Source organism: Acomys minous (genome assembly GCF_964271855.1).
Source record: "Acomys minous genome assembly, chromosome: 7".
Classification (NCBI taxonomy): domain Eukaryota; kingdom Metazoa; phylum Chordata; class Mammalia; order Rodentia; family Muridae; genus Acomys; species Acomys minous.
The window spans coordinates 4034449-4051964 of NC_140488.1; the positions used below are offsets into that span (position 1 = coordinate 4034449).

At 43.3% G+C, this 17516-nt stretch overlaps 1 protein-coding gene across 3 annotated transcripts in view; it reads right to left on the reverse strand.

The window, feature by feature from the left end:
• Positions 1–17516, reverse strand: part of MAMLD1 (mastermind like domain containing 1) — a 115649-nt gene that overhangs the window by 21363 nt on the left and 76770 nt on the right. For 2 of the 3 annotated variants that reach the window (XM_084788405.1, XM_084788404.1), the window contains 2 exons: positions 15124–16977; positions 13072–13182 (listed from right to left, as the gene is read on the reverse strand). In XM_084788405.1, the coding sequence (XP_084644531.1) occupies positions 13072–13182; positions 15124–16977 (1965 nt within the window). The remainder of the gene's footprint in view (positions 1–13071; positions 13183–15123; positions 16978–17516) is intronic. The other variant, XM_084788406.1, reaches the window with a different exon arrangement.

Consider the following 17516-nt stretch of genomic DNA (forward strand, 5'->3'; position numbering starts at 1 on the left):
TAAATGACATCTTTTGTTCATAGATTGGAGGAGTCAATATAATAAAAATGTTCATCTATATAAAGTAGGTTCCATGCAACCTTTATCAAAATGAAGGTTGTATTCTTGAAAGAGTTAGAAAAAAAAAGAATTCTAAAGTTTGTATGGAGTCACTTAAACCTTGACTCCATCTTGATCTTGAGCTATCTTGATCAAAAAGCAGGAGGAATTAACAGGCTAAAAAGTTACTGCCCTTAAAGCAGCATATTATTAGCATAACAACAAACACACAAACCAAGGGAACAGACTAGAAAATATCAGCAAATAACTTATCTATTTGTCTGTCTGTCTGTCTGTGTATGTCTCACTGATTTTCAACAAAAGTAGTAAGAATGTACCTCAGGGGAAAAACAGTCTTTTCAATAAATGATGTTGGGGAATGTGGGTATCTACTTACAAAAAATGCAGGCAAATCCCCAAGTTTCCAGAGTTACAAAAATCTAATTCAAAATGTATTAAAGTCTTAAGTGGGGCCTAGGGATGTAGCTCAACTTGGTAGATTGCTTGCTTAACACGCAGGAAGCCCTGGATTCCATCCCTGGAAATGCAGAAACTGGGCGTGGGGTCATAGATTTGTAATCTTGACACTGGGGAGGTAAAGGAGGAGGAGCAGAAATTCAAGGTCATCGTTGGCTACACAGTGAGTTAGAGGCCAGCTCAAAAAACATAAAGGGCTTCTCACATGCAAGGCCTGAAATTATGGATCTATTAGAATAAACATAAGGGGTTGAGAAAATTTGAATGCACACAGATTTTTTTGGGAGGATAGGATCCAAAAGACAAAGAGAGACAAATAGTTTTAAAACAACTTCAGCATAGCAAATGATCAAACAGTATACATATGAGGAAATATTACATCTGATATGGCATTCTCAGCAGCAGAAAAAAACAATGAAAATTTTGATTAAAAATCAAACAAACAAAATAGGACATTTATCTAACTAGACCATTTTCAAAGGATGAAATGTGACCAGCAGGCCACTGTGTTTCCAAGCCATAATGCAATATCACAATGACTGCTATCAAAGAGGCTAAAGAGAACAAGTGCTACAAGGATGTGGAAGAGCTGAAATTCTTGCACATTGCTGGAGGAAGATTAATTCATACAGATGTTATGTAAAACAATATAGATGATTCTGAAAAAATTAAGAGTAGAATTATCATATCATCCATCTAACTTATCACTAGATAGATAAGCAAAGGAAGTGAATTTAGAAGAGACATATGCACTCCTATGCTTTTATAGCATCACTCACAATAGTGTCCATAATCAGATAAATGGAAAAAGATAAAATGGTACACATTTGCATGGAATATCTTCAGGCAGAAAAAGAATAAAAGCCTGTCATTTGTGGCAACATGAATGAAACCAGATATTATGTTAATTGAAATAAGACAGGCCCGGAATGACAGATATTCCATGATCCTACTTGTGCATGGAATCTCAAACGGATGATCTCATAAAAATGAGAGTCAAATGGTAGTTATCCAAGACTGGGGAGGGCTTGGGAAAGGTTGGTTGGTGGGTATAATTTGTACTTAGATAAGCGCCCTATGGTGTCCTTCAAGATGATTCCACCTTTTTACATGGTATTATTTGGTATGATCCAGTTATGAAACTATGCTTTTTAATCAAAATTCTAGAATTCTGAATATCAAAATTGCAAGGGTGATTGGTGGGCTTGTTCACTCTAGAGGTTTTCAATGTGGGAGCCTCGGAGTACAGGCAGAAGCATTCCTTGGAATCCCATTGAAAATAAAAATCCTGGCTTCCACACTGTCCTATGGAATCAGAAATTCTAGATGTGGGACCTAGTGACTAGTAACAGGGGGTTGGGCCTTAGGGAAGCAGGAGATACTTGATCCTGTTCAGCAGAGCATGGGGGAGGGGCATGGGGGGGTTAAAGTTCCATGACCATCCACTGTTGCTTTTCAAGTTCACCTTTTTAAGTCAGAGAATATTCCCTGGTATTTTTTTTTCCTTTGGTCCATATTAGTATTCCTTTTCTACTCAGATGAGCTTGGAAATCAACAGTCCTTGGAACACAAGGAAACACAAAGAGAACCAGTTGTGAGGATGGCACATCCCTAGTGTTATTCAATTGGAGACTAAGCCCAAAAGACACATTGGAGTTACATAGGGTTTAGCAGTCGGGAAAGTGAGAGCATGGCAGGAAGGAATGAGTGCATGAGGAGAGCCACCAAGGCTGACTGCGGCAGTGTGTGCTGCTGATGGCCTAGACAGTGTCCACTGAGTCCTCATCCGCTAGCTTCATGGCCTCTAAATGTTTGGGAGGAACCCACTCCCACCCAGGATTCTAAAGGTGGGGCATTCAATTTTGCTGACAGAAAGCAGTGTAGTGTGCATATTATCCTTTTTAGCCAATACACCCTGGAAGTCTTTGCTCTTCTGACACAGAGACTGGAAGCAGTCCTTTGAATGTGGAGCAGGAGGAAGCTGGCAGCTTCTGGAATTGCTGACAGGTACAGTGTGCCCACAAGGGGGAGCTAGCTGTAATTTTTGTTGTTATTTAAATCAGCATGAACAAGGCTGTCTGCTGCCAGCAGTTGATTATATTCTGATCGACCACTTAGCCTGACTTTTCAGATTTCCGAGTTTATGATCTCTCCCATCCAAGCACCAACCAGGCCCAACTCTGCTTAGCTTCCAACATCAGACAAGACAGGGCACATTAGGAATAGTAGGACCGTACACAAGAACACCACGTTTCTGATGAGGAGCTCAAGCCCTGTGCAGTGTTGCTCATTCTAGAGTCATGTTTCTTTAGGCCTAGAGCAGCTGTCTTAGAGAGAAGTGTAGCACACCTGCGATGTACAGCATCCTTCAGCACACGTTCGCAAGTACAGGTCAAACAGCACCAGCTTGGCTCTTCCTTTAGATCTCTAGTTCAGTACTCAAGCTCTTCAATTTGCATTAGTAGAATATGCTACGCATTTGAAAAGCAACAGTGCAGCAGAACATTAAGTCTCTAGATCATATTCAATTCTGATGCCAACTTCAATGTGTACTTTATGGGGTTTTGTGAAGAAAATAATTGATCTAAGCTAGAATTTGTCTATAGAAAACAGGTGGTGTTAGCTCCTAAGAGCAAATATTGCAACCAAGCTCCTGAATTTTAAAATCCTTTGAAGAGTCCAATAAGAGAGTAGGAAATCAAGATTTGACTTCAAGGATCACAACTGAACAAAAGCCTATAAAAAGTCTTCCTGAGTAGTCTGCTCATGACTCTAGAGCAATCACAGGAGTTTATTCTCATTCTTTATTCCTTTGTCCAATATTGCATTAAATGCTTTACCTATTGGAGAATAGAAAATAGAAATAAAATACAGAGGTACAGAAACACGCTTCTCAGTCTCTCTCTGTCTCTGTCTCTCTGTCTCTGTCTCTCTCTGCCTCTGTCTGTCTGTGTCTGTGTCTGTGTCTGTGTCTGTCTGTCTGTCTGTCTGTCTGTCTGTCTGTCTGTCTCTACCTCTCTCTCACTCTCCCTGAGTGTTATGTGCTGCAATTGGCAAGGACAGTGAGTAGGACAGATGGGGGATATGGCTGCTACTCTAGTGTGAGGTGGGAACAAAGCAGATGGCTGGCAAAGAATGGGGGCGGGGCATCTCCAATTCCCTTCTCCACTGCACTAAATGCATCTGGAGTGGTGTTGCTCCAGTGGACCCGCACCCATTCAGAGGGTCTTCCTTTAGCTCCCAGTCCTTAGGGCAGAGGCCAGGCAGCCAGGAGAGTGGCCAAGAATTGATGGTGGAGACTCAGTTGAAAGATCTCAGTTGTCCTAAATCTCTGAATGGTTCTGAAGTCTCAGGGAGAACATACGGAACTAGAATCTCAATCAGCTGATCAACTTCAAGACATTGTAATTTGTGTTGCATTGTTCATGAAGGAGGGATCTGAACTCTATAGTAAATATCGCCCTAGCTAGGGCTCACAAGTCACAGCCAGTTTAGGGCTTGGGACAGGGTCTTTGTGGAGACTTGTAAATTCGTGAGGCCATGCCCCCACTTAAAATATACTAACATCACTTTGTTAACAGTCAAATCCTTGGTTATAATTGTATCATTTCTAGTGGGGCATGACTCCTGAACTGAGGAGAGGAGCGCACTTCCCACAAGTAGCCTAGGAAAGAGCCAGGCAGAATAGACTTATGTAGACCTCCAAGAATTCACCAAGAAGTACTACAGTTAAAGGCATCGCCAGAGACTGCCCTGTCAGCCCACTTTCCTGCTTTGATCTGTATTGTTATGAATATAGCAATTGATAGTGAAATAAAAGAATCCAGGCCCCTTACTGGGGATGGGGACAAGGAAAGGTAACTCCTTGTGATATAATTGCCCTAAAAAAGATGTTTCCAAATTAAAAAAAATAAAGCAAATAAAAGCAATTAGCAATGTAGCTGTCAAATGATCAAAATAAATGAAAACAAAAGCCCAAAGACAAATTTTTTCACAAGAAATGTAGAATCTATATTCAGAAAGAGGTAAAAATAAATATCTTATTTTTAATACTATGGTATGTCCTTGCTATTGTTCGAATGCTGAATTCCTCTCAAGGGCCTTTGTGATAGCAGCCTGATCCCCAGAGTGTGGTACAAAGGCAGAAGTGGTAGAACTGTTAGGAGGCAGCATCTAAGAGGAGGAAGTTAGATCTTTGGGAGTCTGTCCTTGACCCTTGCCTAGAAATACTGGATCCCTGGCTCTTTGTGCTTCTTTGCTTCCCAGATGCTAGGAGCTGAGCAAGTTTGATCAATTATGTGCTCTCCACCATGGTGTCCGGCCTTGGCATAGGCCTTAAAGCAAGGGGTCCAGCAGACTATCGACTGAGAACTGTGAGTCAAATAAATCCTTCCTTCCTACAAAGTTATTGTCTTAGGCATTTTGTCAGAGTGACAGACAGCTGACTAACAAAGTGTATTCAAATACAACCAAGCCAGTATTGTTCTTTTTCTGGTGTGTGGGGTATAAAGTTCATGCGGCACAAAATGATGTTGAATTTGTGATGCTCCTGCCTCAGCCTCAGTGCTAGGGATATGTGTGCCCTCAGGCTCAGCATAGATAAGTGTTCTTAATAATTTGCATTTTAAGCCTAAGAAGAAAGAACTATTTAGCATATGCCAAATAGTCTTTAAACCATGTTATTGTGCTAGTCAGAAACAAATAGCAGTTATTCTTACCCTGTGTGAGTGGAGACCACTCACAGCTCCTAAGACTGCAGCTGGGTGGTTTGTACAAGGAGGGTTAGTGGCATCTTTGAGTGGTATGAATAAATCTTCATTAAAAACAAACAATAAAATAAGTGGCTTGAATTCCTAAGCTAGCTGTCTTCTGGGTTTTTCTTATCATGTGTGACTGTCACTGTGGTATGTGAAATGGCAGCCAGAAGTCTTGTTTTGTCCTTACAAACTTCATTAACAACAGTGATAGCAGCAACAACAGGACACTGTGCAAAGGGCCACTGGAAGAATGACTGTATTTGCTGGAAGTTGAAGAGAGAGATAGACATGTTCAGACATGACACAAATGCTGTCAAAGTACAAGAAATAGAACTAGGTCACAAAGATGCATTGCAGGCAGGCAGTGTCCTCTCACGAGGTGGCAAAGACATTTCCTCTACCCATCACGAAAACAGCCAACGTCATCAAGGCTCCTGAAGACCGCGAGCATCTATCAACAGTTATCCAAACTAACCATCCAAATAGTCTCAAGAACTTAACATTCTGCAAAAGTTAGCAGCTGCAACTCAGTCACTGTTTCATTCTTTCTACCTCACTTTCTTACACTTATTTAAAGGGTCACATGTTTTGCTCACATTCAAAGCTAGGTAAGATATTTTTCCTGTGGCTGAAAGGTAGTATTAAATGGGGCCACAGATAAGATCAAACAACTTACAAAGTGGACATCACCAAACCCCAACAGGTAGAAACTAAAGGTCCTGTGTGTATAAAACCAGACGTGCCAACTTCCTACAAGTCATCTGAACATTTATCAGAGGCTCTTGTGCCAGTGTCAAGGCTTTAGGAGCAATTCTCACTGTAGTTGAGATTCCTAACCTGTTCCAGAACTCTACTTCAAGGCCTTGATCTTGCTCCTAGAAATTCAGTCCTAGATGGCTAGTCACCAGCATCCTCGACTGGTGCCTGTATTATCCAGAAAACTGTCAGCCTTTCTGGTGACTCCAGACTTGTAGATACCTAGAGAACAGATGAGGCAAATTCTCATCATGGTCAAAGGCAGCAATAATGCCCATTCCAAGCGAAGTCATTTCTTTGCACCTCCAACATTGGCATTTCTTTAAAATGCCCAGAGGATGGGAGTCACATGGTTTAATTTACTGGAAAATTTATGTCTATGCATTGGCTGTGTGCAGTAAGTCAGTTCTGCATCATTAACTTACATGTGCTCACTAAGACATGGTTTGTACTAAGTGGTGAGTAGGCATACCTCACTTCTGCTCCTAAGCAGGAAAATAGACAGCCAGCTTAATGCTCTTTTGATACTTTACATTAATAACATTGGAAAGGGTTGCTTTTGATTAGTGGAGGACTAACAAGTGTTTTAAAACCAGTGTTTCCTTTTCTGTTTTGTTGCTTTCAGGCACAGCTATGTGTCACTTAATGATAGGGACACAGAAATGTGTTGCTAGGTGATTTCATCGTTGTGAGAACATCATTGAGTGCACTTAGACAAATCTACAGGATACATACAAGTAAATCACTCTGCTGTGGCATCATGATGCAATCAAGAGACTCAGTAAACAAGATAGATGAGCAATTGCCAGCATAACATGGCAACTATTCTACAGTAAATTTCTTTTTTATAAGTGAAAAGAACATACTCAAACCCAAAAGCATAGGAAATACAAAGGACTAGTAACCTAGCCAGTTTTTTCTCACTACAAACATGAAGTATTTGATACGTGATTGCACGTGTTCTTCTCTTATTGGGCTGGCAATGAAGTCGGTTTGATTACCCCAGCACCACTACAGTAGTGTAACACCTTCAGGCAGAATGGCTATGACATCACCAGATGACAGAAATTTCTCAGCTCCATTATAATCTTAGAGAAACACTCTTGGGCATCCAGTCTAGGTGGACAGAAATGCCGCCTTATGATACACAACTGTATGTTGCATAGCCTCATCTATCTCAACCATTTTTTAATTTCTATAGACTCTATATACATCCTTTTATACTTTAAGTCATGTCTAGAGTACTTACAATATGTAATTTAATGCAAATAATTATGCTATATTGTTTAGGAAGTAATAACAAGAAAATGCATGTATTCATAACACACGATTTTCCCCCAAATATAATGTTTTAAAATTACATGTATTACCTATATTATTAGTATGCCTTGGCTAGCAATCAATCAAAACACAGACACTTGTTATATTTTAAAATAGTCTTAGTTAACCTGGATCAGGGCAGATATCAATCCTCTAAACTACTTTTTATAGTGGGGCAGGCATGGGATCTCTGTCTCCATCCCATGCCATCGGTTTTAAATAACCTTTATCAAGCTACCTCCCATCCGTAATCTTAAATACTGGTTAATGTTTCTTATCTAGGCTGAATTCTCCATCCACACCAGTCATGTGCTTCTTCTCCAGCTAACTCATGGCGGCCTTTCTCTCCTCTCCTCAGGTCTCTCTCCTTTCTCCTCATGGCAGTCTTTCTTTTTTCTTTTCTTTTCTTTCTTTCTTTCTTTCTTTCTTTCTTTCTTTCTTTCTTTCTTTCTTTCTTTCTTTCTAAGGATTCCTCTCTCTCTAAGTCTCACTATCTTTTTTTGTCCTGCCCAGGTGGGATGGCTTTTTAATTAAGCAAAAGGTGGGTCACACAGCCAGTAAGAAGTGATTAGCATCAAAATACATTAGACCATCCCCCAACACAAATATGTTTGATCCATCATTGCTCTAATGTGAGAATTTGGAGTCTGCAAGTTTTCAAGATTCACTTTAGTCTACTCTGCTACTCCCTTCAAGCTCAAAAGCAGTCAAGTCAGAGTACACAGAGCTTTCTAAAGGCAGATTGAAGTGATGGGCTCTGCCAACCTCTAAAAGCACAATAGACTTAGGCAAGGTTTCCATACACCTGTGATTTATGATCCTGGTAGATCAAAAAGGGGGAAGCTTTAAGGTGGAGCATAATTATCAATACTTAGGAAACTAAAACAAACAACCAAAGCAAAACAAAAAACAAAAAACACTGATTCCTGGCAACTTTAGTGCTGAGTTTTGACCATTGTTGTTTCATTTCCTGTCCATCCAGAGTGGTTAAAGCACAGCTGCTCAGCACTGAGGTGGCAGCTACCAATCTCTGAGACGTATGTCACAATGTACCTAACATGTCTCCTCTTACAGTATCCACCCATGTTAGATACAAAATAATAGTGCTCACTCAGGGAAACATGTCCATGTCAGGTAGAGAAGATGTTTGCTGGTCAAGCCTGGGCTCTGATCAGTGGCTATTTGAAACCTGACATGTGTCTCCCTTCCCCACTTCATCTGGAAAACCTAGGCCCTTCCTTAGTTGTCAGTTGACCTCTAACAGGCAGCCCCGTGCTTGCTCCTGAAGACTTCTGCTCTTGCATTTCTCCAGAAACATGCCTGTGAACATGTTACCCAGTGTTTTCCTACTTCACTGAGTAAGAAAAAAGGCAGCAAAGTAAGGGAGAGGACTTGAAAGCCCAAGTGCAGCATCTGAGTTGATGGGAGGGGTCATGTCTTTCAGTAAGTTAAAGGTCACTGTGAAAATGTTAATGAGTGATTCTGAGAACAGGAAAAGGTTCAGTTTCTGTCCTGACTGTAGTCTAAAATGGGCTTAATGTAACTTTCATTGCAGAAGGAATTCTCTGAACCTCAGTGGTCATTTTTGCTTTCAATGGGAGGCCATAGTTTGAATGCAGATAATTTAATCTGCAGTATTGAGGGGCAGTAATTAGAGCTCATGCACTACTGAGCATGAAGTCAAACTCAAAAGGAATCTTGGGGCAGCACAGATACTCTATTTAAAGGCTCCAGGGGTATGGAGTGGTAAAGGAGAGAGGTGGGCAAGGAGTGATGATGGTTGGGTAGCACTTAATCCCTATGGCTTCTTGGTCAGCCTGGAGGTGTGGGTAGGTGGGTCTGGCCTTTTCTTTTTCCCTTCCTGTGCACACTCTCAGACCTGTTTGCCAGGTTAAGGACCTGGTTTCCAAGCAACAGGTGTCTCCAGCAAGCTGCTGTCATCACATCCTTAGCCTTTCCTCCTGCCCACCTGAAGTCATCCCGAAGTCACATTTACCATTTAGTATTTGCATGGTTGCCAGTGCCTCGGCTGTTCATGGCTGGAAATAAGTGAACCTGGCCTGGAGTCCAATGTTTGGCCCAGTTGGGAAGGCCAGGGACAAGATCCTTGCTCTGTGAATTTCCCTTTAGGTCCTGGCCCATGGGTGGTGTGAGGAAGACCCTGCCCTTGCACTTATTGTCCTGCAGTGTCTCCGAGAGGGCAGAGGAAAGTGATGTATGTCCCTTCATAGTTGCTAGGGAACCACTGCTTCCTAAGCTACGAGGATATGTGACTTCTTGTTGAGTATATAAAACAAAGCTGTCCCAGAAAGGAATTAATCCAGTTTTCTCCTAGGTGGAACTGGAATCCTGCTTCTCTCTGCTCAAAATTTGTCAAAATATCATGTGCTTCTTGGTGTATTTCACTGCAGCCGCCCTCTTCCCCCTGTGTAGTGCAGCCTGCCTCAAGGATCAGATTCCAGGATTTTCTGTTCTTAGTCCAACTGGCTGTCATCCATACCCCCACTCCTCATGCAGTCACAGTCCTAGCCTTGCAGAGCTGCATGGGGCAGCAAAGCACAGGTGCAGAAGGCCCTGTGGCTGAAGGATGCCTCTTGCTAGCCACTTGCACAACATCACTTCCATCTAAACACACTTGCTTTCCTCTTTGGGAGTAAACAAGAGTTCCATTCTCAAGTGGCTAATGGTAAAATTGCACTAAGTCCTAGGCCTGATTGACAATTTGGGTCTCACTAAATTAAAAAGCTTCTACATAGCACAGGAAATGATTATCAGGGTGAAAAGAGGGACTTAAGAATGAATTTAAAAAATCTGTGCCAAACAATCACCTGATGGGATTAACATCTGGAATATGTAAACAGGTGAGAAAAACTAAACAAAAAGAGCAAATAATCTAATCAGTAATAGACAAATGAACTAACCAATTTTCAAGTGAAGTACAAACAGCCAATGAATACATGCAAAGATGTTCAGTCTGTTTAGCCATCAGGGAAATGCAAATCAAAAGTACACCGAGATTATCCCCAGTCAGAGTTGCAGTCATCAAAAAAACAAACAAACAAAACCCAGTAAGTTTTATCAAAGATGGGGAGACACATATACCCTTATACTCTGTTTGTAGGATTGTAAATTAGCATAGCCACTATGGAGATAATTACAATCTATAAACTAAAAGCAGGTCTTCCAGGCTGATGAAGCACTTGCTTAACACATGTGGGCACTGGGTTCAATTCCCAGTACTACAAAAATGTTAGTAAAGCCTAAAACTTCTATGCGATTTTGCCTTATCATTTCTGGCCTTATATCCTGAAGTATTAGAGTCAACATACAACAGAGATACCTGAATAGCCATTTTTATCATGGCACTATTCACAATAACCAAGATATGAAATTAGCTTAGATGTTCAACAACACATGAATGAATAAACAAAAGTGGTTTATGCACAGTGGAATATTATTCAGTTGTGAGAAAGAATGAAATCACTCTATTTGCCAGAAAACATTTGCAGTTGGTGATGTGATCACTGTGTAAAGTGGTATATGAAAGACTCAGAAATACAAACATTATGATGTTTTTTCTCATATGCGGAACCTAAAAGTGTCATAAAAAGTATAAAGATTATTAAGGAAAAGGAAGGGATCAGTAGTATTGGAGGAGTAAGTGAAGATCATGGAGGTAGGTGAATGTGATCAAAATATGTTATGAACATGTCCCAATGGTATTTATTATTTTGTAGAATTAATATATGATAAGAACAAGATGGGACGAATTAAGGTTGTCATTAGGGGAATCTCTCACCCGATAATTTCATGTCTTTGGTTTTTTTTACTGTAATTTGAAGTCAAAGTAGCTCAAAAGGACAAGTTCCTATTATGAACTTGGGACCAGTTTTTATTTGGGGTCAAATTTTACCTGGACTCAAATTTTTCTATTTCTATTCCTCCACTGGAGAGGGTTGTAGCATAGTTGGTATTTCTGCCATATTGCATTTCTCATGTCCGCAGTGTTCACTACTGGAGTCTCACTTGTCCGCAGGAGTTTCAGACCTCAGGCCACTCGCTACACATACTACTCCTGTCTGAATGTACTCACATTCTGAGCAGTGTGTCTCTCTTTTCTTCCTCAGCTCTGTATGGGATAGGGACTGCTCCTCTCTGTCTGTATGTCTGGCTGAGGCTTTGAAGACTTAGGGAACTTTGCTTCTGGCCCTGGTTCATTAAACATCAACAACTGCTTTAGATTGGAAGCTCAACTCTGTGTGCAGCCCTCACTTCACTTGTCATACTGGACTGATTTCCTTCAGATGGATGACATTTGCTTTGTAGCTTAGATGGAAGAGCTCATATATATATATATATTTAATCCGTTATTCTCCTGGTAAGGGGAAATCTCCTAAGTTGGGAAACACAGAATGAGCCTTATAAATAGCCAGAGTGGGCATTTCTGCTCCAAGAAAATATTCCTTTTAAAAACCAAGCTCCAGGTTCATGTGCATCTCCAGTCTTCCCACAGTAAGCATGACCATAGAGGGGAAAGGCCACAGGCTAATGAATGCCATGTCATCAAGCGGCCATTGCTTCTACAGATTTAGCCTGGCCAGGCAGTTTGTTTCCCGGCTGCTAAGCTGAGAATCAGGTACTTCCCACCTTTGGGGCTTCCATCTGTTCTTCCACAAGAGTAACACATTTTTGCTTCAATCACAAACCTCTTCCTTTCGTGTCTTCCTCGAGATGAGTAACCAAGCTGTTTCAAGGCCTTATGGTTGTGGGAGAGAGGCCGTAAAAGAGGGAGCTGTTGATGCATTTTGGCTAGAAAGATGTTATATGAATGGAGTACTGGAGCAGGAACATACAAGTGCTTAGGACATTGGAATGTGGTGCTTACAAGGTCTTTTCCATTGAGCCTAGAATACAGAAACCCACACAGTGCACCAGGCCCATACCTCCTGCCACTATCCTGGTAGAGACCAAGTGGAGGGAGAGCTGCTCACATTCTATTCCGACCTGGCTCATGGTTTGGATAACCATGTCTTCAAACCTCAGAGGACAGATTTGAGGGCTCAAGCCCAGTAGTTAGGCAGTGACAAAAAGTCGGTTTTGCTAGGCTTTATTCAAAGAACTTTAGATGTCTTATCTAATTTCGTCCTCAATCAACTACTACTTCCTCATTTTGTGGATGAGGAAATGGGAAAGAAGGGGAGGTAGGAACAGAACATTCTGGAGGCAGTGCCTTAGTCATGGCTACATGAGCACAGGCTCTGTAGTCAGATGCTTGTCTGTCTGGTTTGCTGGGTGACTGTTGGCCACTCTGATGACTTCTCTGTGCTTCTCTTCTCAGTACTAACTAGAATCATACATTGCTGTACCTCTGAGGATTAAGAGAAGAGTGAGGTGACTGAAAACTCCCATGCTCAACCTATGGGCCTATGCCTGACTGAGAAGACTCCTCACAGTGAAATGCTGCTGTCCCCATGAGGAGCTTAGTCTCTCTATGAGGGGTCTTTGGAGCTTTTCTGAACTCCTAATCTTTGGAGGACATGGTTGCTTGGTCTTTCTCCTAAACACTTTCTTCAATGCAACCTCAGTGATCAGCTAGGCATAACCTTCATGACCTAAATCATTAAGCATCTCCCCCCCTAAGCCATCTGCACTGGCTCTGTGGCAACACAGTCAAACCACAAACACATCCCATTGCAGATAAGAACAAAACAAAGTGGCTCACAAGGGTAGATGGTGGCGCATGTCCATGAGTGCTAGTGAGAGAGTTCCACTGCTGATGCTGGTGCTCCAGCCAGAGAGCCGCAGTAGTCCACGCACAGCGATGGCAACAGCCCTACAATGACATCAAACCACAGTGCTCCTGAGCTCCAGACAAGGGCTCAAGCCCCCAGATAGTTGCCCTATGCTGCCTGCCACTCACTCTATATACCAGCCACCCCTTTGGGAGTCTCTCTGCTACATGCACCCAGCAGATAGCCAAGTCCATGGTATCAGGCACCGTGCTTCATTGGGCTCCCTGAGATCTGGGTGAAGAGTCTGTTTCTAGGAAGCTGTCATGTACACCTTTGGGAAGAAGGTCACTTCCTGAAATGTACTTCTTTGCCCAAGCAATCTACAGATATCTGCTCTGTGACTTCTCTCTAGAACAGAGAGGCCCAGCAGAAAGTTGGAGCACCAAGTCACGCAGGACAATGTTTCCTGAAGGGACAATGTGAGCTCGAAGAAGCTGCAGAAGTCAGACAGGAGAGAAATGGAAGAGAAAGCCAGGCATAGGAACCAGCAGGGACAAAGGCCAAGAACTCTGAGCATTTGAGGTTGTGGAATGAAGTGCAAGGCGGAGCCTCACAGGTTCTGTGTCTGAAGAACTATGTGGAGTTAGGTTGTGACCCTCTGGGGATATCTGAACAAGAGGGAAACACCATCAGGACACCATTCTAACAAGGAACTTCTTAGAGCTGAGGATGATTTAGTGGGGTGATGGTTAAGTGTCAACTCTACCAGCTCATATGAAAAACCAGTGAATGAAAAGAAGCATCATGACTGACAGTATTCTACAGGAAGACTTTGAGCCCTGCCTCCTGGAAGCCAGGCCTTCCTGAAATGTCCTGTGGCTGACACCTGGATGATAATGTAGACTGTATCTTAAAGCTTTCTGGCACTTTCCCCCCATCCATGCCTCCACCCTTGCATCTACATGGCATGTCTCTCACCCACTTGGGTGAAGCCAGAGGCCATGTTGTTTAATACTTGATGAAGAAGCATCTGGCCAATAAATAGTCCAATGGGGTCCCTGCAAAATGCCTCTTCCTATTAATGATGCCATGAATGAGCATTGAACAAGCTCCTTCCCATGGATCTTGGATGTGATTGTGACTATCTGAGAGATTCTGGTCCAGAAAGACCAGCTAAGCCATGATTCCTGATCCACAGAGACTGTGAGCCAATATATGCATGTAGGATGGAGTTGACACTTTGGGGTAATTTGTTACACAGTAGTAGATAATCAACACAGGCCAGGATCAGAGCAAAGAAAAATGGGAACTATGATAGAAACCACTAAGGAAAACCAATTGCCTTTAATGAATCAAAAGACTGTAGGTGATGAGGGATGTGAGACAAAAGTAGTTTCATGAAGAGAAAGACTTTGGAGAAATACTTTCTGGCTTTAATCTTGTGCTCTGGGCTTGCTAACTGTGTGACTCTGGGCAAGGCATCCCAACTTCTGAGCCTCCAATGGAGATGATGACACTAACTCCTTTAGAGGTATCTGTCTTTTTTTTCCTTTTAGGACCTACCTCACTATCTAGCCTAGTGATGAAAGACACACTGAGATTGCTCAGCAGAAGGTTGCTGGGGCATTTCTAGAAGGCTCAGTGTCCAATGTAACACCAGTATGGACAAGACCCAAATGCTTCCATGTAATTTCCATACATCCTTCAAAGCATTTGTGTGTCCGGGTGTGGGGCTGGCTCAGTCCAAGGGAAGTAGTATGTCTATCTCTAGAAGTCTGACTCCTTTCCCTGGGCACAGATTATGGGTGAAACTTTCCTCCCAGTAGAGTTAGGTGAGCTGATCAAGCCCTGCAACTATACTTTTGGCCTCATGAACACTGTACTTAACTACATACAACTAGCTGACTCACACAGGCTTTTACAGGGTCAAGTTTGGCCTTGGTGAGGCTAATAGCCTGGATTTGCCTGCCCAAACCAGGGATATATAACTTATCACATAGTTATTTCCCAAAGGAGCACCACCAGATAGGAGGTGACCTTACCTGTCCAGGCAGAGCAGGCATGGAATCAGAGGCCACCATGCGCTGAAAGCGCTGGGGTTGCTGCATTATCTGCTGCAGAAGGAATGAAGACTGATCAGGATGCTGCTGCTGCTGCTGCTGCTGCTGTTGCTGCTGCTGCTGCTGCTGCCGATGCTGCCGCTGTTGCTGGAGCTGCAAAGTGGCAGTGGCAGTGGAGGAGGCAGTGGCAGAAGGAACATGTGCTGGTGTTGCCTGAGGCAGGTAGTGGAGCAGGGATGGTTGCCTGGAGGGGGCAGGCATGGAGGCCATCTTCTGGGGGCTTGGCTCAGAAACAAAATGTGACAAGGGCTTGGTGTTGCTGAAGGTAAAGGGCTCAGGTGCTTCTGGACTGGAACTTGTTAGGCCCTGCTGCATAATCATACTCAGGGTTTTGGGTTGCTGGCTGCTGGTCATAGGCTTAAAGATGGAATTTGCCTGTTGTTGCTGCTGCTGCTGCTGCTGTTGCTGTTTTTGTTGCTGCTGTTGCTGCTGCTGCTGCTGTTGCTGCTGCTGCTGGCTTAGCAGATTGCTGGTGGGAGTGAGGCTTCTGATCAGAGAGTATTGTGGAGTGAAGGACTGCTGTGGCAAGCCGGGGCTAGAGAGATTCTCTGGTCGGTAGGGTGGTGATGGCCCTGGGGTGCTGGTGGGCAGAGCAGATATCATGTGTCCTTGTGGGGTTTTGACAGTAGAGGACACCAGATTGGCAAGGATGGAGCTCTGGGGGCTGAATTGTGGCTGCTGATTGAGAGGCAGACCCTGGAGCTTCGCTGGAGCGTAGGGCAATGTGGGCCCAAGGGCAGCATTGCTGCTGGGGGCCATGCTGGAGAGTAAGGCATTGGGCGAGTTTTGCACAGCACTGCCAGACAAGCTATTGGATGACATGCAGGATGCTGTGAAGTTCTGTGGGCTGAATGGTGGTGGCGGCGGCTGTGGTGGTGGTGGGTGAGGTGATGGCACCGGGAGATAAGGCGGGGAGAGACCTGGAGGAGGCAGACTGGACCAGCTGCTGCGGTTGGAACCTTGTTGTTTTGTAGCAGATCCCTGCTTGCTGGCTGCAAGAGCTTTCAGCTGGTGGGCATGATGCCACTGAGGCACAGACAATGGAGACAGAGTGACGGGGAGCATGTTCTGGACATGGTTTTTGACCTGAGCCTGTGCCGTTGAAGAACTGGGTGAAACTATCTGCTTACTGGTAGAAGGAATGGAATAGTTGATCCCTGTGGAGGAGGGCAGGATTGGTAGTGATGCGCCAGCAACTTGACTGCAGCTAGATGCAAACTCCTTGCTGGGTCCAAGGCTTTCCATATGTGGCATCTGAACTGGAAGCTTGGCAGGGGGGCCAAGGGGTGCCTGGGGGTGATGTAAAACCAGAGGCTCTTCTGGTTTGCTCCCCAGAATCTTCTCAAGGTCAAGGTCATTTGAAGAAGGCTCTTGAATTTTGGTAAGTTCCTCCAGCAGATCTTGAAGCTCCTGGTCTACAGCTGGCATACTGTTGTTTTTATCGTAGTAAGGAACAGCATGTCCTTTCAGCCCCGTGTCTGCAGTTGATGACACCCCAAATGGTGAGCCCATAGCACTGCTATTCACAACGCTACTGTCCAGAGGATTATTCTCAAGGAGCAATGACTGGCCAGCCACTCCCAGATCTGCAGAGCTGGGATTCATGGTTAATGTGGGCATCTGCAGCTCTGTAGGGAGAGAAGTAGGATGGGCACCTGAGCCCATAGAGAGGGTGACATCTTCAAGGCAAGGTCTCTTGATTTTATTAGGGTAGCCTCCATCAGCCATGCTTGAGAAGTGGAAGTTGTCTCCTTCCTGTCTTCTTTTACTGGTTCCCTGTGTTTGAGAAAGAGAGGGAGGGAGAGAGAGAGACAGAGATACAGAAACACACAGAGAGAGGGAGAGAGAGAGAGAGAGAGAGAGAGAGAGAGAGAGAGAGAGAGAGAGAGAGAGAGAAGAGAGAGAGAGAGAGAGAGAATGAATGAATACAAATTTAATGAAAGGTTTGACATATTAAAGTTAATGCTGGAAAGCCCACAGATAAAATAGGCCTCTCAGTTTAGACTTACACTTGTCAAAAATCATAAAAATACAGTCTATTTTTGGAAGCATGGTTTTTGTTTCTTTGTTGCTATGTCTCATTTAAACAGTCTTGTTACATTTCAAATAAAGCAGTATGCTTTCTGTATACTAAACAGGACTGAAAGTCACTCACACAAAGGGTATTCTTTATGCACTTAAGGGGGGGTTCAGGGACTATGCTGAAGTCACTAAATGAACTTCCTGCCAAAGGCAAGGCACTCAAGTGCAAACTAGAACTAGCAGAACAGTTTCAATTTCTACCTAGCTACAGATAGCCTAGTTTATAAAAAGAC